We start from the raw sequence: 23,379 nt of genomic DNA on the forward strand, positions 1-23,379 counted from the left end.
ATCATGCATCTTGGCTCTGTTCTTGACTGTGTTAGGCACAGCTGCATCTATCACCTGGACTTGGTGAAATATCACTGACAGTGAAAGAAAGATCATTGCTATGTGGTACAGGGAAAGGTGAGACCAAGTGTTCATCCTGTTCACAAACCGATTTTTTAATGGCGATACTCTTGATTGAATGAATCAAAAATATGTTTTATGTCAAAAAGGACATTTCTCTTCCTCATGCAGTCAAGTCAACAAATATAGGGTGGAGTCATCTGCTCCTGTTTGTGGCGGGCATAGCGAGTGAGTGTGTAAAATATCGGGAGTAGGCAAAAATCGGTTTCACATTGTCGTAAAACCAGTTTGCGATCGTTCGCTCTACCCGTCGATGGTGGGATGCATTTCCCGCCACCGCACGTTGGGAACCTAATTTCAATACTTTTGCATCTCATTATAAGCCCTGCTTGCTGGAACCATCCCCCCACGCTGGATCATCCAGGCACAATCACGCCGACATGCTTCACAACTGTACATTAGCACCTGCACTTGGACATGCACCTGGAAAGCTGCACTTTGTTTAGGATTTCGAGGTTTCTTTGCCTACCTTGCCACAGGCAGCTCTTGCGGCCATCAGTGCCATGCTTCACAGGCAGCACTACATCATTTTTATGGGGGCTCACGGGCAGGTCTCTACCGACCAGACCACCCATAAGGGGAGGGGGGGCTTTTCAATGGCTGCACAGCTAGATTGATTGGGGAAGGGAGAGAAGTGGCCTCAGGCAAGGGAAGAGACTGCAGGGCAGTGGTTGTACTGGGGAAGGGGTATATCCCAGAGTGTGTGTGGATACACATGTTATCTGTACGAGTGGCTTCAAGATGGTGAGGGCTGAGGAGGCAGTCTTCTTAGGAGATGAGACCAGATGGAGATGTGAGGGTGTGTGTGAGAGACTGAGTGGTGGTATCCCTTGAGCCTGCAGTGAGTGAGATGCCAGTGAATGTGTGATGACCTTATGAGTGTATGAGTCTAGAGTGATGAGATGGTTGCCTTATATTGTGGCATGGACAAGATCATTCATCCTCTTTCTGCACTGGATATCCAAACTTTTCTGTGCAGCTTTGGCACTGGCCACAGCTGCCACCGCCTCCCAAGCTGGAGTGGTGAGATTGCTGGACCTTCTGCAGTCAGAGCGGGGGTGGAGGTCATCACAATAGTCCTCCTTAAGGCATTCCAGTGATAAGTCATTGAATTTTTCTTGGCTTTCAGGGCCATGTTTTCACCAGAGCAGTCCTGGGTTGCAAGCATTGAGAACTGTGGGTGCGCTGCAGTTTAGATATGGCACCCAGAGTGAGGAAACGGTGAGGTAATGGCATGGCAGGCAATTCAGAGGCTGCCCACCAGCGAGACAGTGTGTTTCCTGTGGCTGCATTAGTAATGAGGTGGGAATGGGATGAAACGGCGTGAAAACCTGCCATTGTGGCCCGCGGGTAAAACGTCATTTTTCATGCCCGCCTCCACACTTAGTGCAATTCTGCCCTTACTGTTTTTTTATCCTAAAACTTTTCATTACACCATTCTTTCCTGAGAAGTGAACTGTCTAATAAATGAATTATTCATCTAAAAAAAATTCTGAAGACATGGAGTAAAATATTTAATTAATCACTTTACTCTGAAACCTGGATTCATAGTAACAAAAATGCAGTTATCATTCGTAAGCAACTTTGTATGGACCGAATGAAGAAAATGCACAGTTGCTTTCTCGAAAGCAAATAAGTGAATTATATCAACCGCATGTCCAGTGACACATGGGGAAAATTTTTCCCCCGTTGGTTGGGAAGTGCAGGAGCGGGCACGGGCAGGCGCGCCTCCGATCGGTGCCCCCGATTGGGGGCGCGCCACCATTTTATGTGGGCGGGCCAACTAAGGCCCACCCAGCGTGACGTCTGCCAGGAAGCACTATGCGCTCCCTGTGCGGGCGAGGGGGCGGGATTCCCTCAGCCAAAAGTGCGCTCATTCGTGCATGCGTGCAAAAGAGTGCACTAATCTTCCTGAGGCTAGGTGCTGCCTCAGGGAGAAAGGCTCCAAATTTAAAAATGTTAAAGAAACGATAGCAAAATTTCCCTGACATATCCCCTCATGTGACACTGTCACATGAGTTGGGACATGTCCATCACTTGTACTGAAACCTTTGTTAAATATTTTAAAACCCTCATGAAACCACATCCCGCCCGTGGATGAGGTTTCATGGTTTTTCTTAAGCCCGCCAGGGCTCCTGGACTGCCCGCCAACCTTAAATTTGGACGGGCAGGTCCATTAATTATGTCAATTACTTTTTCAATGGCCTCATTGGGCCGTTGACAGGTTGGCGGGCGCGTAGCTGATTCACTGCGTCCCTGCCGACCTGAAAATGGAAATGACACGGGGTGACGTCGGGAGTTTCACCCAATGTCACCCTACATCATTTTATGTGTCGGCAAGTGGGCCCCACCCCCGCTCGCCGACCAGAAGATCCTCCCCATGGGGCAGAATTTAGCCCATGTCGGGCATGCTCCATTGGGGCGGTCGGGAAGCTGACCGCCGCCTGCGATCGAGGCCAGAAAGTGATTTCACGCTGGCGGGCCAATTAAGGCCCTCCCAGCGTGAAAAGCAAGCAGCAGCACTCAGCGCTGCCTGTGCAGGCTGGGGGCAGTACGAGCGGGGCAAGTATGAACTTCACGCATGCACCCGAGTGTGCACTTGAGAATCTTCCTGAGGCACAGAGCTGCCTCAGGGAGATGAAGAGTTTAAAAAATAATAGTAAAGATTAGAAAGATGTTATAAAACATGCCTCCTCATGTGACTCTGTCACACAAGTTGGGACATGTTATAAGTGAAATCTGAAAAATTTTATTTCGTTTTTATTTGATGTTGGAAACCTCATCCTGCCTGTGGATGAGATTTCCAAAAAAAATGCAAAGGCCGCTTGGCCTTTTCACCTGCTCGCCAACCACAAGGTTGGATGGGCAGTGAAAAATTCTATTTAATTGATCCTTTAATGACCCAACAGGCCTTTTAATTGTCAGCGGGCACGCTGCCAACCGAAATATCGTGTAACTGTGCATTGACATCACCCGACATCAACGCACATCATTTTATGCTCGAGCTGGTTGGGTGCGCACCTGCCTGCCGAGGTAAAAATTTGCCCATGATTTATTACATCCATTTTGCTGAGGATTAATTATCCACAATTCACTTCAACACAGTCACTCATTTGATTTGTATCACAAAGTTGACAACTAATCTAAACAAATAAAAATCCTCTTTATTCACCATTATATTGTCTGTTGTGAATTTGATTGCACTGATGCAGATGGAGATATGTATCACTACAGGCCAGATGTCCAATGAATTGTTTGTGCAATACTGTATGTGGGATCCAACTTTGACTGTCCCACTAGGAAACAGAAAGGAATAGAGTGAAAAATAGAAGGATCCATTGAGGCTAGTACCAAAGCCCTGAGATAGGGAATGCAGGTAAAGAGCAGCGATGGGAACTAGGGATGAGTGGTAGAACAAGGAAGAGCAGCAAGGCATAAGGGCATAGAGCAGAGGGACAGTGGTCAGATGGGCAGGGGGAAGTACAGGCTGGCACTGGATCAGGTGCCAATGCATGGAGATTAGCAGAGTGCACCTGTGCAAGAAGATGGGGTCCTTCACCGCAAACAGTCACCTGCAGCAAAAATATTTATAGTCAGACTTTTACATAAAAGAACTGACTACACTGCTGTTTATTAAGTCAGAGACCAGTTGTTATTTGGGAACTATGACCAGGCTTCTGACAAAATTTAGGAATGTGGAGGCAGTGGCACAATAGTATTGTCACTGGCCTCGTGTTCTAGAGACCCAGGTTAATGCTGTGGGGACCTGGTTTCGAATCCTCGGATATTTGAATTCAATAAAAAAAATCTGGAATGAAAAGCCTGATGATGACCACAAAACCATTGCTGATTGTTGGAAAAACCCACCTGGTTCACTTCTGCCTTTTAGAGAAGGAAATCTGCCATCCTTACCTGATCTGGCCCACATGTGACTCCAGACCCACAGCAATGTGGATGACTCTTAAATGCCCTCTAAACAAAGGCAATTTGGGATGGGCAATAAATGCTGGCCTAGCCAGTGATGCCCACATCCCATGAACGAATAAAAAATTGCAACCTCCATTTAAGAGGAGCATTCACACTTTAAGTGGGGAATCCTGTCCTACAAGTAGGCAAGCTGCCAGCCATTGACACAATCAAATGCTCTGGTGGCACGGATCAGATCATTCATCCTCTTTCTGCACTGGATGGCCAACCTTTTCAGTGCAACTTTGACACTGACTACCACTGCTCCCGCCTCCCAAGCTGGAATGGTGAGATTGCTGGACCTCCTGAAACCAGAGCAGGGGTGGAGGATATCACTGCAGGCCTCCAAAAGGCATTCCAATGACAGGTTATTGAATTTTTCTTGGCTATAGCACCCAGGCCTCACAGTGATAATGTCGGTCAGGCGTGTCCCCGCCCCATTTCTCCCTGGCCACACCACCTCACTCCCCTCCCTGCTCCACCATATCCGATCCACTCCTGCTTCACCCCACCTGCAATATCTGTGAATGTGGAATGTAGAGCATAGCAATAACATTAGGATCAAAATTTACAATGGGTAAAGTAACCATCCAAATGCTTAATGTATTTGAAGTAATTTCTTCATTTTTTTAAATGGAGGCTTTAATGTAAATGATAAGGTGTTAAAATAGTGGAAAGAGGAAGATCAATTTAAGCTTTGTAAATATTTATACAATAGCATCATCCAGGGTCATATTTACCTTGCAGAATCAAAGTACTATAATGACTCGAGGCATATTTCTATGCTCACCCCTCTACGCTCCTCTCACCACCAGACCTCCTGCTCCTTCAGGGTCTCAGCTCCTCTATTACTCTCTTCATACTCCTGCTGTATGAAGGCGAAGAAAGGATGGAAATTGGAAACAAAGTTCAAATAAACTGTGTTGCTATTGGAAACTGTATGGGTCTTAGTTATACCTTCCTTTTCGTGAGATATTTGAAATATTCTTTGTTCCAGTCCCCCCCAGGTTCCCTCCCTCAGGCCTTTTCCCAGTACATTGATGACTATATCGGTTCTGTTTCCTCTTCTTGCCCTAATTGGAATTTGTCATTAATTCTGCTTCCACTTTCCATCTTTCCCTCATGTGATCCATCTCTGACTCTTCCCTTGCTCGATTTCCCTCTCTTAATTTCTGGGGATAAAATAATGACCAATGTTCGCTGTAAGCCCACTGACTCCTGCAGAAATATATCCACAAATGGGTGAAAAAGTTTAGATGAACAAAAGGCAAAAACTAATTTAATAAAACCATTTTTCAGGAGTAGTCTTTAACAATAACTGGAGAATTTATTTAAAAGTATTAATGGAATAAGAAAAAACTTTTTAAAAAATAAATAGGGAATGTATGTGTCAGCCCAATGTTTGACTCAATAGTGTTTACCTTTCCCTATTACTACTTTTTATAGGCTTATCTGTTTGAACTTGGCTCCAGTAACTTCATCCACAAGTTATCGGGACATACAGAAACTGTCATTACTTTGGCATTTAACTCTTCTGTACCCAAGGTAATCAATTTTCTTTTTACTTACTGAATGAGTCGATCTATTAATAAACAAGTGAAAAAAAGTACAAGTTCTACAGCAAAGTATTTACTTACTTATAAAATGGATCAGAGATTACCGGTAATTTGATATTTTGCAATGATCAAAAAAGTGAATTAATTTAGAACTCTAACTCAGTTCTCTAAAAATGTGCAAACATTTCTTTGCTATCAGTTGAACAGTAGAAAACTATTATTTTGCAAGTGAAACACAAGAACACATTTATTTCCTTCTTGTAGCCATGTTTTGGTCAGTTGGATGCCATAACTTGCATTACTATTGTAAAAGCAACTTGAAAGAGAGGTTGTGTGGTTTGCTTAGTGGAGTCACTATTACAAGTGGTCAAATAAGCTTTGCAGTTTTTTCATGATAGGAGCTGATTACTGTATGTACCCGAAGCCTGGAAAGAGCTGCTTGGCATGTATATTCAGTAGTAGGTATAACAGGGACAGCAGCAGCTGCCTTTGTCCTTCTAGGCAGTTGAGGTTGCGCATTTGGGAGGTGCTGCTGTAGGTGCCTCAGCAACTTGCCGTAATGCATCCTGTCAGAGTACATACAGCTTCCACAATGCAGTAGAACTGCATGAACCTGGCCTGCATTGCTTTACTCTTGTTTTCCTTTGCAGAAGTATTTTTCCTCATTTGTTTTTGATGGCAATATGTGGGGAATTATGGCTTCGAATCCATGCCTTACCAATCCATCATGCAGCACATCAAAGTTCCAATGTACTATCGTCTCCCTGCTACTCTGTTGTAATTCCCATTTAAGAACAAAGCAGCGCTATGGGATAAATTAGCTCTTCTTTACTTGTGAGAATAGTATGCAGAGCATAAGAAGGGATGCAGAGCGGAAGAAGGGATGCAGAGCATAAGAAGGGATGCAATTCAAGAAGGTTTGTCTCATAAGAGCCTGAACAACAGAGTCAGCATAGATTTGTTAAAAACAAACCATGTCTGACAAACAAGATCTGTGGACATTCCAGATGAATTGGTATCAGGCATTTGGATCTTTAGACCCAGTTTAGTAGTTCCTGTGGGGACTTAGCTCAAAATCATAATATTGCTTTGCTTTTCCTGACTGTGAGTAAAAGCTGCTGAACATGCTCTTTAATGGCAAACCACTATATGGTAGAGAAGTAGAGGAGCTATGGAGGGCAATAAAGGCCAATTAAGAAAACTTCAAGTTATTCCTGGACTGGGGTCAAAGGCAAGGGCATCCTACCATGGGATCAGCAACCCCATCCATCAGTCTAGAGAGGGCCCACAACCGCAGCCCCTTTGTAATTTTACCTGGGGCTTTTGAGCAATGCATCACCATGCAGCCCATTGACCTCAACCAGAAACTGGGCATTGGAGTTCTTGTTACAGATATCCAGGGAGACCCGTCACCTTCCCAACAGTGACCCATTGCACATCTGGATAAGTAATCAATTGACAAACATTAGGGAAGATGCTGACTTTAGATGCTTGGGTTACCATTTCTGTGATGAATCCCCATGATTTCTCTTAACTGACTCGGTTAGTCTTTTGTTTTCTACAGTGATGGAGAAATTTCAGCAGAATCAGAAATATTTAGGAGAGGACATGTTCAGTCCTAGATCTTCAAACACGGATCCAATCAATCTTATGGATGTTTATTTCCACATTGTAAATTGGCAGTTCCATCCAAAGTATCTGCGGCCCTCTTTGTTGAAGCTGCCAACAGAGAATGATATCCTTTGATCTTTGCCTAACAACCTGCTTCTTCACAAAAATCCTATTAGGCCACCACATCCATCCATATTTTGCGGACAACCTCATAAGAGTTGCTTGCTGAAAGGACTGTTTGGATAGCTCCCCAGCAGGTTCCCTCAAGATTCCAGGAGCTCAATTTTAATTTTGACGATACCTTATTTGACAGTTAAGAAAGGGAAAAATGTTATCCAGAGGTCCCTGCTAGTCTGCATGTGTGGATGTCAGCTGATAAAAGAATACATAAAGGGAATATTGCTTCTCCCCATGATTCAATAACCAGCTGGAATTCCTCTTCTGGTAGTTCCATGACTGGCAGGGGATGCTTGCCACAAGCAGCCTGTGGCAAGGATCTGCACGTGGAGTCTTTTCAAACAGGGAGGCTATTGCCACACACTTCTGGCTGACCAGGAGACTCTCCCATTCCCAATAGGCTTATTAGGAGGATTTGTGAGTTAATAATTAACCTGTTTGGCCACATCATGTGCTTTCATCAAGTCCTGAAGTGGGACCTGAACCCAGAGCTTTCAGTTTAGAGGTAGGGATGCTACTCATTGTGCCACAAGACCTCTCCAGCTGGAACTGCCTGCAGAACGGCTGCAGTAAGAGTCAGTGCCTTCAGGAAGGCAATAGCAATGATGTTGATTGTGAGGCTGACACTCCAGTGAAGTATTGAGAGAGTACTGCATTGTCATAGGTGCTGTCTTTCAAATGAGATATTAAACTGGGGACCTGTCTACCTCCTCAAGTGGGCGTAAAAATTCTCATATTGCTTTTGGTCAATATTTCTCCCATAATTAACACTACCAGACAAAGGTACAGACAGACAGTCAGTTCCAGCTCAGCCTGCCTATATAAGTTCTTCTGTTCATTAAGACAAGAGCTGTGAGGGAAACTTTTGCCATACGGAAAAGGAGAATGCAAGAAACAAAACAAGAGGTTACAAAACAAATCTGTTAATTCATTCATTTGCATTTTGCTTTTCATGAGATCTTGGCTGTTATATTGGCCTATATATTTATATAACTAGAATGGTTGCATTTCAAAAGTAATCTGGTTGTAAAGTATTTGGGGATGTACTGAGGAAGTGCTGGTTACTCCCATGAATGGAGTGAGCATTTTCCGTTTTGTGGCGTCCTTACTGTCTAATATATGGAGACGATGTGCTGAATGGTCTACTTCTCTGCTGTAACCATTCTGTTCTATGATCTAATTGTACAATAATGTGACCCAGCAATTGTATTCCCTGTGTTCTGAGTTGGATATTTGTGTTTCCCACACCTGTGCTTCTTCAATCTTTTGAAGATGGTGTGAGTAAGCACTTAGGGAGACAAGGCCAGAGGCAATTTGATTGGCTGCTTTATTTCACAGAACATGTGGGGTAATAAGTATGTTCAGATCTACTTAGCTTGAACAGTACAATACCTTTTCATAATAATACAAAATAGTAAACATATTACGTATACTTGACTTCAGCTGAACATTCCTGCATTCTCCTTCTCAGTGTGGTAAAATATCCCTTGAAACTTGTATAGGCTTTGTTGGAACTGACGGTCTATCTGTAACTTTGTCTCGTTTTTATCAAAATCATTCCATTCACAGCTAACAAGGAAAGACGGCTAGATACCCTCCTTAGTGTTTGGGACCAAAGATTTCCCAAGACAATAGGTGAAAAGTGTTTATCTAGTAATGAGACAAGCTAACAAATTGCTATTGTTTCCAGTTTTATCAGAAACAACTATCTTGGGCATATTACCGCCATGTTGTTGAGGTGCCTTTTTTGCTATTGTTATTAAAACATTAATATTAAAATCAAAATCCCTACTGTGGAAAAACTTTGAAACAATCCAAAATAGTAATCTATAAATACAAGTTCTAGCTTTAATATCTATGTTTCATTAATTTGGTATAATATTTATTGCTAATATACCTACTGTATTGTTGTTGAGAATAACAATATTTAACAATCATATAGCACTTTTAACATAGTGAAACATCCCAAACTAGTCGGCAGGACAATTATCAAACGTTATTTGACACTGATCCACATTAAGGAGATATTAGGACAAGTGACTAGAAGTTGGTCAAAGAGGTTTTAAAGGTGTCTTAAAGGAGGAGAGAGAGGCGGAGAGGTTTAGGTAGAAAATTCCAGAGCTTCGTGCCCAGGTAGCTGAAGGAACGTCCTCCAATGGTGGAGCATTAAAAATATGGGATGCAGATGAGGCCAAAATTGGAGGAACGCAGAAATCTTGGAGGATTGGAGGAGGTTACAAGATGGACAATGTTGTGGAGGGAATTTTCAAATTGAGACATTGCTGAGCTGGGAACCAATGGCATTCAGCAAGCGTAGTGATGGGTGAAGTGGGCCGTTTCCACATTAGGATACAGCAGCAAAGTTTTGCATGAGATCAAGTTTATGAAGGGTGAAAGTTGGGAGGCAGCCAGTAGAGAATTAGATTAGTCAAGTCAAGAGACAACAAAAGCATGGATGAGGGTTTCAGCAGCAGTTGAGCTGAGGTGGAGGCAGAGATGATCAATGCCACAGAAGCGGAAATATGCAGTCTTAGTGATGGAGTGGATTTGGGGTTAGAAACTCTCCTTGGGTTCAGATAGGATGCCAAAGTTATGAAAAGTGATATTGTATGTTGATATGTTGTCATGCCTTCAGCACATTTATTTTATTTTTTAATCATTAAGCTGGAAAGAATTAATGGTATTGATAATAAAAAAAACATTTTGCATCTGTTACGGGCTTTGGAAAGGCATCCAACTGAACACACAGCTTGAATTATAAATCTGCTCTTTTATAGCTTTGCCATCATTATAGTTATGGTATTTGTCTTCATAAATCACACCCAGTGTCCAAGCAGCCTCTCGCAGAGCTTCACATCTGTGTATTTTTTATTTTGCAATCTGTTCCTCTTGCATCAACACTAAACTCGCTGAAAACATTTGTAACATGGTGCATCAGATTTAGACAGTTATTTCCAACCAAATTTTCAATGAATTTGTTTTCTACCCCAACTCAATAGTCTCATGGATTCCTCAGAGTTGAAGGATCCTCCTATGCCTAATATTCAATTAGAAGTAAACATCAAGAGAAGTTAAAATGAACTATCCCCCCCTGTTCTACATCCTTGTTGCTCAAGTTTATAATGAATCCTTATTAACGTAAAGACTTTGGTTTCAGCAGTATATACGGATACCGGGGGTGGTGGGGGTGTGGGTGGCGGGTGTGCGTTCAGTCAAATGATGGAGACCTGAGACTTGGTGTGCAAAAGCAAGGAATTTTCAGCAACTCGCCTGGGGAACAGTAACAGTTCTCAGTGAAACACAATCCATCAGTCTGGCAGTCTGTAAATTTGAAAGTTTAGGTTGTAATCTTGTTGTTTGGAATTGCTCACGGAGTAATATAACTATATGCACTTAATGAAAAGCAGCAACTAGGACACACATCTTCATTATTGCATCAGATGAAATGCATTTAGAGGTAGTCCTGCACAAATACCTTGCACCAGGTGCTGATAATAAAAATAGGCAAAGTAGAACCACGGCAAAGGCAACAGTGTCAAGAGTTCAGTATTTTTGTTTCCTTCTCTCAAAGCTTTAGGCAACAAACTTATTTGCTATGATTCACTCAGCTTGAGACACAGATATAGACAGGGACAACAGCTTGCCTGAGCAATAAGGGACCTAGGAAATCCCATTCATAAGATTTAAAATATGCTAGTGGAAGCTGTGTCCAAGATCTAAGCACATTGGAAAGCGTGGTTTGAGATTTCCGTCTAGAATTAAGTACTTTCTGGTAAAATTGTAGTTCTGGTTTTGGGTCATTAATATGTATAAAAGTGAATGTGATAACCATCTGAAAGCATGGATGAAGAAAGGGCTTTCAGAATATAATCTTGTTTGTCCCACAGACCATGTACAACAGGAATTCCCAACTATTTTTGTTCAAGATGATATGAAGAGCTCCATAAATACTGGTAAAATACCTGAGGACTGGAGAATGGCATATACAATTCCAATATTCAGGCATGAACCTATTGGTTATGGTCCTTCTAGCCTAACGTTTATAGCTTTAGGCTGATTATAAACTAATCAACAGTGTTTAATGGCTTTCAACAGGATGCTTTAAACAAATATTTAGAGAGCACAGAGATCATAAGCTGCAGTCTGCATAATTTTACAAGTTAGAAAACATGCCTTTTAAAATACTCAGATTCTTTGAGGGGGTAGAGAAGCTTCTGGATGAAGGAAATTAGTAGATGTGGTTTGCCTGGATTTTTAAAAAAAAAACATTTGACCACTTTGTGCCTGGTAAGGGAGCTTTAGGCTTCTGAAATGGTGACAAATTACTTTATCCATCTCTCAGATTAAATATCAAATGAAGGCCGAGTCTTCTGGTATAAAAGACGCCATGGTATAATTAAAAGGGGAGTTCTCCTAATGTCCTGGACAACATTTATCCCTCAACCAACACACCACGGGACTCACTGTGACTTTGGATAACAGTGTAAAATAGAGTATAACCTGCTTTACATCCCTCACGATTTCCAATTGCATTTAAGTGAACCTGGCAAATTACTCACAATGCAAAGGGTTCAAGTACCAGCAGACACAAGTTAACAATTAGAGAATTAGGAGTATAAAGGGAAGTCAGAAAGAGCTATTTTACCTAAAGGGTAATAAACTTGTGGACAAACTTAACAGGGAATGTTGTTGAAGCAGACAGAATAAATGGGTTCAGGAACAATTATTATTTAATTGTAAGAGTTTTTATTTGTTCTGCACATGTAGGCAGAATTTAATTCCCTTTTTTGGGAGTGAGCTGGGAGGTGGGGGGGCATACAATTGGGAGGGAAGGCAAGTTGGGGGGGATGATGTGGAGTGCCTGTCACCATCCCAACTCCCTCCAACTCAGTTAGGGACGGGAAAGTTTGAGGACAGCCTTCCTGCCTGGAGGCCTATTGAGGCCTTAGATGGCCAATTAATGGCTACTCAAGTATTCCAGCAGCAGTGCTTTGGGGGGGGTCGGGGGTGGCGTGGTGGGGAGATGGTGTCCCACCACCATGGACATTAAATTCAGCCCATTAGGTGTGGAATTTAGTGAATTTTAATTTAGTGTTCTAATAATTTCATAAGGGGCTGAATTTTCCCCCCATCAGGGGGGTTGTGCGGGGGCAGGTGGGAGCGAGCGCGAACCCAATCGGCGCCCCCCCGATCGAATGCGCACCGACATTTTTGTGGGTGGGCCAATTAAGGTCTGCCCAATGTGCCACAAACTCAGAAACGCTGAGCGCTCCCTGTGTGGGCGGGGGGGATTCCCTGAGCCAGGGCCTGCGCTTTTTCACGCATGGTAGAGCACCGAAATCTCCCTGAGGCATGGAGGTGCCTCAGGGAGATCAGTTTAAGTTCTGGAATATTTAATAAAGGTGAAAAAGTTTTAAGGACATGTCCCCTCATGTGAAACTGTCATTAAATTTTTCAAAAATTTTTATTTAAATAATAAGCCCTTCATGAAACCTCATCCCATGAATGAGATTTCATGAAAAATGCGAAGGCCGCCTGGGCTCTTCGCCTGCCCGCCAACCTTAAGGTTGGATGAGTAGCATTCTTAACAACTTTAATTACTTTGTTAATGGCCTTAATAGGACTTTGACAGTAAAATGCCGTGCGGTGATGTCAGGGGGGTGTCCCGATGTCACCGAACTGACAATCTAAATGACGCACGGTGACATCGGGACACCCCCCTGACATCACCGCACATCATTTTAAGTGTCGGTGAACACGCTCCGCCCCTGCTCGCCGATGGGAAAATTCTTTCCAAGGATATTTTGTCAAGTTACCCAATATTTCTTGTTTTTTTGTCATAATATTAATAGTATTCTTTGCTTTCAACTGTTAGCATCACAAAACCTCTACCCCAGATAAATGGAGTAACAGCTTGCATCTGAATAACTGAAACAAAGATTATCAAAGAGATTAGAAACTCTGACAGCTCTAAGATTGAATCCGTAAATTCTAAAGTCTAAATCATAACCCTTATGTGAATTTAAGGAAGTGATTATTCTCAAAGTTTGGATATCATTTTCAAACCCCTTGAGCTTCAGTTGCAGTTTCTAACATCATGTAGACCTATCAGTTGGATTACTACCTTGTAATTCACTTGGGGATATCGATTATCTTTTATGCAATATTACTTGAGATACTGCCTGGTTCTCCAAATTGGAAGGCCAGTAATTATGACTCCCTATCAACTATGTCATGATGTTTTTATTTCTTAGAATTAAACAGTACAAGAGCATAATGAAAATAACTCATATATGTTTTTCTGCGCATATATTTATTTTTTTCTATACATGACAAGATCCCTGCAGTGACCGAAGCATTAATCAGAATGGTATTTTGTCCCAGCCAGTTCATATTTGCGGTTCTCTTGTTGGATAAGATGCATCATTAAACACTGTGCACAACAAAGATGATTTAGCTTGCAAAAGTAAATTAAATTTCCCTCTGTGGAATCAGCTATTTCTACAGAGAAGCATTATTGTGGTTTAACTGAAAGATATAATTTCCTTTCATGTGTGCAGTGTAAACATGTGATGACATTTTGCGGCAATGCACAAATATTAGCAATTTCCTAAAAATGTGGAAAAATGGAACAAGCTCCACTTTATGAATAATTTCCATAATATTTTTCAAATACTTGGAGAATAGCATTGGAGCAGAAAAATCACATATAGAATCTGTCAAATAGCTGATATTTATACAAAAGCTACTTCAAAAGATGGAGGGGATAGAGTGTTCATTCCACTTTTCTGCTGATGAACTGATTTGAGTTTACGTAATCTTCAGTGGACTTCAACCCTTGTATTTTGTAAGTTTTGTTTTGTATTTTGTTCATCTTCTGGATGAAATGAAGATTAAGACAGATCCCACCATCCAAAGATAATTTTGAAGTACCACTGTCTAGTAATGTTTTAAATGGAAGCACATCAGGGAGGTTGTGTAAGCTTTGGTGTTTGTTTTACAATTATGAGCATATCACCTCACTTTGTTTATAGAAAGTTTGAGCAGACATTTTAAAGTGGCAGGGAAATTATACACAATTATAGTATATTGTTGGATCCGCTTGTAGTTTCCCTGTTAAATGTAGTGTTTTGAAAATTGCATTGTGCATTTTGTCCACTTGAGGGTACCAAACACACATGTACCAGCAAAGGGAGTCTGCTGGGAAGAGAATAATAGATAATAAAGGATCCATGTGTAACAGCTCATGCAGTTCCAATTTTAAATGTCTGACTGAATATAAAACTGTTTCTGTCCCAAGAACTTCACATTAAAGGTGCAACATTTTGAGATTGTAGTTTGTCCATTGTGAGCTGGTAAGCTGTGAAACGTGTCTTAACCTTTTGAATTGGGAGGGGCTTTCAACGTCTGATCACAATAGAAAAGGTGGAATCCCATTAGCATAGGACATCCCTCAGATCAATAACCTGGGCAGCATCGCACTCCAAAGACTGCCATGATATGGGCGGGAGTGGGGGAATGAGCTGTCAGGATGGGAATTAGTAGTTGGAGGGTTAAGCTTGGAGGCAGTAGATGCAGTTGCTGCCAGAATTTCGAAATAAGCAGGCAGCTTGTGTGTGGTTCAAAAAGCTGGGGTTAGGGAGTACTGGGGGTGGGGGTGGGGGGGGGCGGTGTGATTCGATGCCTGGGATCCAGGAGCACCTGGAGTAAAATAGTAATGTAATTCTACAGCTTTTTAAAATTATATACAAGTAGTCCCCGTAGCATGTTAGAAGTTCGAGGTCAAGTTTCTTAATTCTTTGAAGTCTAATATAAAGAAACAAAATCCTGTATACTATCTAATTACGGCTTGTATGGCTCTGTTTTATGTGTAATTTAGTAGGCCTGCAAGTTCAAGTAATAAATAAGACCAAAATAAATTTTAACTTTTAAATGGCACATATGCTGTTAGTTAAAATTAGCTTCTAAAAGCTCCTTGACTTCTCTGTTTAGAAACAGTGGGTAAAAAATATAATTTTGGGGATAGAAATTATGAATAAAACTTGCAACTTTCAGCAAAGGATTAAACTCTAGTGGTTTATGTTGTTTTGAGTCATAAACATATTTAAACTGCATTTTTTGCATAGTAAGCAAATATAAGTTATAAGATAAATACAAAAGCAGAATTATACAAAACTCAGCAGATCAGGCAGCATCAGTAGAGAGAAACAGAGCTAACAGGTGGAAACTTCTCACCTCAGTCCTGGCCAGAATGGCAGGTCCATTTTTGGCTTTGGAACCCAACTTTCTGCATAGCTCACGCCCAGCAGCTGCTCTTCACTAGAGCAATCCAGTTGCCATTCCGTTGCCTTCTGGGCTCCCAGATCAATTAGGGAGTAAATGTGGGATGATTCTGTCAAAGGAAAGATTTTTAATTAAATGGACCACTGCATGGATCAGAAAAGCTCACTGGCACTTCGATTTCTGAGGCTGCAACAACCACAGGAATGAGAGGAGACCTGGGAAATCTGGTCCAGGGTTTCTTACTCTTACCTGAAGGCCCTGCAGAGGGATCTAAGAGGCTGCAGTGAGACGAGTTCTCCCATGGACAGGAAGAAGAGGGCAACCTCCCCAACCAAGCAGGCATGGATGGAAGTAGCTGAGGAAGTCAGCAACAGGAGTGTCCAACCTGGAGACAGTGCACCAAGAGGATCCAGAACCTCAGGAGACAATACAGGTGATTAGCATAACACTTTCAGGTGCCTAGCCCCAAACTTAATTGCCCAACATTCTCCTGCATTGCAATCCTCGGGTCAACACACCTTGGAGTTCCACTCATTCCAAGCCCATCTCCATCTGAGCAGCCAACCCTCACAGCCACCCTCAACCTATCTCCCTCTCACACTCATGCCTCACAGTCACCCTCCACAAATAGTGTCCTTCCCTCCTCTCTGCACAAGTGTTTGAGCACTCACATGTCACTACTTTCCCTCCTTGTAGGAGAAGACAGCACACAACTTGACAAGAGGCAGAGACCCGGGCTGGCGTGAGATGGCCCACGCGTGACAGAAATCTTGTCAGCCATTGACAATCTGTGCCCACCTGCTCTATTGGGAAGAAGGTCTTCCTCCAGGACATTGCAGATGTCAGCAGTGTTCTGCCATGAAAGGCTGGGCCACTTGAGGCACTGGTGCTCAGATATCTCGAGACTCTGTGTCAGGGGTCTCGCCTCCTTTCAGCCTGATCTCCATGGTCATCCCCTCTGCCCTGTGGATGTTGTGTGTTTTAATAATGATATAAAGCCACCAATCAGTCATAAGAGATTGGAAAACACATTGTGAGTTCATTTATTAATTCTAGGCACATGTGAATAGATATGCATGGACAGAAAGCTTGAAGACACCAGCAGCAGAGTTGTCTGTGTGCTCTGCCTAAAAGCAAAAGTGAAACTAAAACTGGATTGCATGACACACTTCCTTCTAGTGATGTCATGGTGCAATCTCTTAAAGGCATATTATAATAGTGGAGATGCATGTGGCTGAAGAGAAGACAGCTGGTCCTACTGGTGGTATTGCTGCTACTGCTGCTGGAGCTGTTGGCCATGTTGCTGCCTTCGCTCATGACCCCCAGCAGAGGTAGAAGGTGGAGCTCCATAAGCTGCTCCCATCCCATGCTGAAGGCTAGTGGCAGGAAAGTACAGCTGAAGGTTATTGAAGTGCTAGACAGGTGAAGTGCCTTCCAAGAAGTTAGCAATCACCTCTCTAGCAGTGAAAGCACTTTCTGAGAGAAGACATACTTCAAACAGTAATCTCTCAATGGCCATGGCTGGATCTCTTCAGTGTAACTGATAGAAGCCTTCCCAACCTGTCAGTTTCTGCAAAGCTCTTCCCACTGTACACATGCCTCGATAATCTTGGTGAGAAACAGGTTGGGAGACAGGGAGGGAAACAGTAGAGGACTTCATGGCTAGCCTCCACAGATCCAAGGGAGGCATCGCTAAATTTTGGAGGCAGCATGTTTCCTCCCTTAGGCAGCCATGACTTTGCAGCAGCTTCCGATGCCTTAGAGAGTGTAAGCTCTGTGCAGTTGCGTTATTTAAATATGGCAACCGGATTACTGAAGGCCTGCGGTGACGGTGGGGCGGATGAATCAGAGGCCGCTCCGCCAGCAACCTGGCAAAAATGTCCTTTTTTCTTGTCCGAGGACCTACCTCCCCTTTCCCTGGGCTGGGAAAATTCTGCCCAATGTTTCAGGTCAATGACCCTTTGCCGGTGCTATGATAGCTCTGAAGAAAGATCATCAACCTTTCCTCCAACTTTGTTTCTATTTCCTCAGATGCTGTCTGACCTGCTGATTATTTGTAGCATTTTCTGCTTTACTTAGAAATCAAAGGAATCTGATCTAGCAATTTATTGTACAATATAGTTTCGGTGAATCCAACAATAAGTTGAGGTGCATGGTGGCAAAATGTCAATTTGTAATGAGAAGCTAGAATAGTTAATTGTTCCACATTGCCATTTTCTAGCTGTGGGCAGAATAATGTGACGGGTAGCACTTGCACAGAGGTCTGATAAGTTACACAGATGTGAAAGGCCACATTGGAAAATAATACCTCATAGATAAAAGCAAGCTCGAGAAAAGAAGTATAATCCAGGTCTCTATTAGATGGCTTTCTTGTAAGGTATGGTGAAATTTCAAGTTAGGATTCGAGATTTTGTTGTGAATTATGTTGTGCTTCTTTTGATATCAAATTAGTTTTTTAAGCATATGTATTCAGCAGGTTGATCAAAAATATAACTGTTCAATGAAAAGAATTGATCTGTTGTTTCTGTGATAGTTATTCATGAATGGTGGCTTTGAAAAAAGAGAAATTTGATTTGTTGATTTTGTTCCTGTTTCTTGATGGATGGTGATAGTTGTTCCTATCTGTATAGTGACAGGTAGTGGTTATTCACACCAACCCTGACATTAAAATGTGATGCATTATATACAACATTTAACTTTTGAAAGTGCCATGGAAACGGAAATATGAGAGATGTAGGCATATTGGCAATAGTTATCAACATTTCCGATGAACACACAAGTGCCTGGATATTTTATAAATGCTCACACTTCATATTGGAAATCTAAAGATGCAGATAGCTACACATGGGAAAATTTTTTTGTGCATTTCCAATTTCAATTGCTTCATTATTGGTGGCCATGCCTTCAGCTGCCAAGGCCCTAAGCTCTGGAATTCCCTCCCTGAACTTCCCTACCTCTCTTATCTTTTAAGAGACTCCTTAAAACCTATCCCTTTGATCAAGATTTTTTTTCACTTGACCTTTCTTTTTAAACAAAAATAAAAATACCTGGAAAAACTCAGCAGGTCTGACAGCATCCGCGGAGAGGAACACAATTAACATTTCGAGTCCGTATGACTCTTCAACAGAACTAAGGAAAAATAGAAGAGAGGTGAAATATAAGCTGGTTTAAGGGGGTGGGGTGGGACAAGTAGAGTTGGATAGTGGGCCAGCGATAGGCGGAGATAGCCAAAAGATGTCATTGACAAAAGGACAAAGAGGTGTTGACAGTAGTGATATTATCTAAGGAATCTAAGGAATAGGTGACTTTAAGGGCAGAAAGCAGGACAGGCAAGGTACAGATAGCCCTAGTGGGGGGTGGGGTGGGGGGAAGGGATCGAAATAGGCTAAAAGGTAGAGATAAAACAATGGATGGAAATACATTTAAAAATAATGGAAATAGGTGGGAAAAGAAAAATCTATATAAATTATTAGAAAAAGGGGGGATCGGAAAGGGGGTGGGGATGGAGGAGAGAGTTCATGATCTAAAATTGTTGAACTCAGTATTCAGTGGAGGAGAGAGTTCATGATCTAAAATTGTTGAACTCAGTATTCAGTCTGGAAGGCTGTAAAGTGCCTAGTCGGAAGATGAGGTGCTGTTTCTCCAGTTTGCGTTGAGCTTCACTGGAACATTGCAGCAGGCCAAGGATGGGCATGTGGGCATGAGAGCAGGGTGGTGTGTTGAAATGCCAAGCAACAGGGAGGTCTGGGTCATGCTTGCTGACAGACCGAAGGTGTTCCGGGCCAACCACCCAGGTGACTTTGGGACTGTCCGGCCCATCCGAATCCCCTCATCCTGTGACCCCAGCAGCTCCAGCTCCACAGGCTGAGGAGGGTGCCACTGCCACACGCAGGACCCCGAAAGTAGGCCGGGGCCTCCAGAGGACGCTCGCCAAGGTCATCACAGGGCGTAGCAGTCAGCAGGCTGCCTCCACCTCCACTGTGGATGTCGGGGGAGCACCAAGATGTAGTGGCAGGGTTAGGAAGGTAAAAAAGATGTAGTTGCACGGCCTGGACACGGGTGTTAACCACTTGTACTTAATCTTCACGATTGTAAATAAACTCCTAAGAATGTCTCCTTGCCTATGGCCCCTTGTCATGATGAGCAGTGTTTGTGTCACTCAGATGTAAAATCCTGGTTCCCGTACAAGGTATAGGCAGGCGCCTCAGTCCAGGGCCTCTTCCCTGCTCAGTGTGTAACCTTCAGATCAAAATGATGGTCCAGCTTCACACTCTCTGGACACATTACTGATGCCTGTACCTCGATGGTGCTTCTCATTGCTGCCAAAATGTCGTGGGCAGGCATCATCAGATTTCCGTCATTCTCCCTGTGTGCTCTCAGCACCTTTGAGGTGGGGCTGACTTCTCTTCAGCATCTGTGAGCGGTGACGCTGTGCTCCTGAAGGGGTCAGATGCTGAGGCTGACAAAGGATAAGGTGCATTTAAAGTTTCACGGCTGTGTCTCCATGATATGACCCTGATCACAGAGCGCTGCCCTCAGCTAGACAGGAGTCAGACATTCACAGAGACTATGTGAAGGTCTATGGAGTGTCCTCACTGCATGTTGTCATCATCCTCCTGGACCTCTGCTACTACTTTATCACATGAGCCTGAGCACTGAGGCTATGTGCGCTGCCATCAACCACACAGCAGTCAAACATTCACAGATGCAAGGTGAGGATTTCTGAACTGTCCTCACTTCATCTTGCCATCATCCTTGTGGCTATAAAGGCCTCCTGAGCACGCCTGCCTCATCTGGCTAGTGCGATGGCTTCATCGCTGGCACCTCACCTTTGAGGACCTCATCATCGTCATCCCCTTTGACATCCTTCTCATCAGAGGATACGTGCAAATGCTCCATCTCCTCCTCAGCCTGGTCTCCCTGCTTTGCAGCCCCAGGTTGTGGAGCGCACAGCAAGCGACAATGATGTGCACCACCCTCTGGGGACTATAAGGCAGTGTTCCATCAGACCTGTCAAGGCACCGGAACCTCATTTTCAAAATGCCTATGGTTTGCTCCACAAAAGTCCTGGTCGTGGCATTAGCCTCATTGTACCACTGCTCCGCTGCAGTCTGAGGCCACTGCACGGGTACCATCAGCCACGTCCTCTGTGGGTAGCCCTTGTCCCTGAGAAGCCAACCCTGCAGCCTCTCTGGACCCTGGAAGATATCAGGGATCTGAGACCTGCGAAGGATGTAGCAGTTGGGGACACTCCCTGGGAATCATGTGCAGACCTGCAGGATGAGCTTGTGCTTGCAGACCAGCTGAACATTCAATGAGTGGAAGCCCTTGTGTTTGACGCAGTTGACTGCTTGTTGCTATGGCGATCTAAACACCACGTGAGTGAAGTCTATGGCACCCTGCCCCTGTGGAAAACTTGAGATTTGTGCAAATCCCAGCGCTCTCGCTTCCTGGCGCTCCTTATCCCAGGCAAAATGCACAAAGTTCTGTGCCTTCACGAAGATGGCATCTGTGATCTCTGGGATACACTTGTGCGTGGAGGCTTGTCAGATCCCGCACAGGTCACCTGTGGAGCTCTGGAAGGAACTACAGGCTTAAAAATTGAGCACCACGGTCACTTTCATGGCCACTGGCAGTGGATGGCCTCAATGTCCCAGTGGCGCCAGATCCTGCAGCAGGCGGCATATGTGACTGACCAGTTCCCTAAACATGTGCAATCTTTGTTGACAAGTGCCGCCTATAGACCTGGGATCTAGCGAAGCACCCACAAGTGATGGCTCGCTGTGGACTTGCAGCTGCTTGCGCAGCAGACCCTGCTTGAGGAAGGTGCTCCTCCCTTTGCCCCGCAGGGTGCCTCTGCCGCACTTTTCTTCTTCTCTTGTCTCTGTAAGCATGAGGCATACCACTAAATCACCAGGCTCCATGATCCTGATATTCTCCTCCTGCAGTATCAAACAGAGAGATGTGTGGGTTAGCATGGATGTACTAAGATCCTCTCTTGGTTAAGTCTGAAGGCCCCTTCATGCTAGCAAGAGAGTGCTGGCCACCAGTTGTATGGCCAGTGTGTAGTGTGCTCATTGGCTGTCCGCAACCCCATCCATCTCAGCCCCACTGCACTTGACCAATTGGCGGAAGCTTCAGCCACTGGACTGCACACTGTGCGCTCAACTCAGACGCAGGCATTTTCCTAACCCGCACTGCAAGGTTGCGCTGTTAGCTTAAATCATGAGGGATACTGCTCCAAACCTTAATAAAGACATTGCAAGGGGCTGTGAGCCTTTCACAAGGGGATTCTACAACTTGCCTAGTTGGCCAATTGCTCTGCTGCCCCCTAAAATGCACATTAATTTGCAGTCTGCGCCTGAGGGTTGAAAGGTTCTGGAGCATTTGGTGGCACTTTCATGCTTTTGCATTGCTTGAGTGGGCAGAAAAGCTTCAGAGGCCCAACTCCAAGCGTATCAATGGAGCTGCAGGTGAATGGTCTCAGCTGTAGAAGAATGCTCATTTTTGACAAACTTTTCCAAGTGCATGGCTGCTTCCCTCACTCTTCCTATTCCCCAACACCCCACCCCCCCAACCCCCAGCATGTGCGTGAGTTTTTCCTTCAGTCTGTCTGTGCTCCCTTGTCCCCCATCCCCTCTCCAGCATGTGCTTGTATATTTCCTTCAGTCCATCTGTGCTGCCTTGCACACACACATGCCACCACCCGCACCCCCCCCCCCCCGCCCCCCCCACCCCACCTCCCACCACGCCCAACAACCCCCCCAACTGCTGGCCTGACCCACACTATAGCCTTTTCCCTAGCATTGCACTGAAAGCCAGCTTGGAAAAAGCAATTTGCCTGTGTCCCCCGTGAATGCGCAGCACATGTTCCTTGATGTCCTACAGGCGAAGCTTGCAAGTGCTGCGCAAGGTTACGTGCACTCACCTCCAAGTTCCCCACGAAGTTCAAGTTGCCAGATGCATGCCTTTCAAATGCAGTCATGAAGCACACGAAATCACAACGACATGGGCAGTAAATCTGATGTAGAGAGATGATTCTGGCGAGCAGGGCTTATAATCAGTTGTAAGTATATTAAAAAGCTGTTCCCGACATGCGGCGGTGGGAATCACGGCCCACCATTGATGGGTGGAGTGGGCGATCACAAACTGCTTTCATGACAGTGTAAAACCAATTTTTGTCCTTCTCGCCATATTGCTCCCCCACCCGTCACGCACCCCCCCGCCCCTTGTCCGCCATGATGCCCAGAAAATTCCACCCATAGTCGATCAAACACAATGTCCAAGATTTCTGATACTTTCTTTGCTGGACACATAATGACAGGCAGTATGAAATTACCATCATGCTAACTTTATCCTTTTCTGCCTTATCACTGCCCAGTGTGCTCTCTCACTTACTCTACTACTTACTCTACAGATTTCACATGTAGCAGTTGTTGGGATAGCCCTTGTCTTTCACTAGCTCTAAATAACTTTCCCCACATAAACGATCTGCCCATAGAACACTCCTTCAGAGCGGAAGTCCCCAATTTTCCCTATCCTACATTGGCCAAATCATTGTATTTTCCCCCTTTTTCTGTTGTTGTCTTTTGTGAGGTGCAATATTAAAGTCAGCAGCAAGCAAGAGTAATGAAGAAAAGTACCGACAGTGAAAAAAATGCAAAAA

The 23,379-nt window shown here is 43.9% G+C and overlaps 1 protein-coding gene across 1 annotated transcript in view; it reads left to right on the forward strand.

Annotated features, from left to right (window-relative positions):
• Positions 1–5,963, forward strand: part of wdr27 (WD repeat domain 27) — a 256,794-nt gene extending 250,831 nt beyond the window's left edge. Inside the window, exons 22-23 of the mRNA XM_041207594.1 lie at positions 5,533–5,631; positions 5,907–5,963. Coding sequence (XP_041063528.1) covers positions 5,533–5,631; positions 5,907–5,963 — 156 coding nt within the window. The remainder of the gene's footprint in view (positions 1–5,532; positions 5,632–5,906) is intronic.
• Positions 5,964–23,379: the final 17,416 nt, after the last annotated feature.

This window comes from Carcharodon carcharias, chromosome 2 (genome assembly GCF_017639515.1).
Source record: "Carcharodon carcharias isolate sCarCar2 chromosome 2, sCarCar2.pri, whole genome shotgun sequence".
NCBI lineage: Eukaryota > Metazoa > Chordata > Chondrichthyes > Lamniformes > Lamnidae > Carcharodon > Carcharodon carcharias.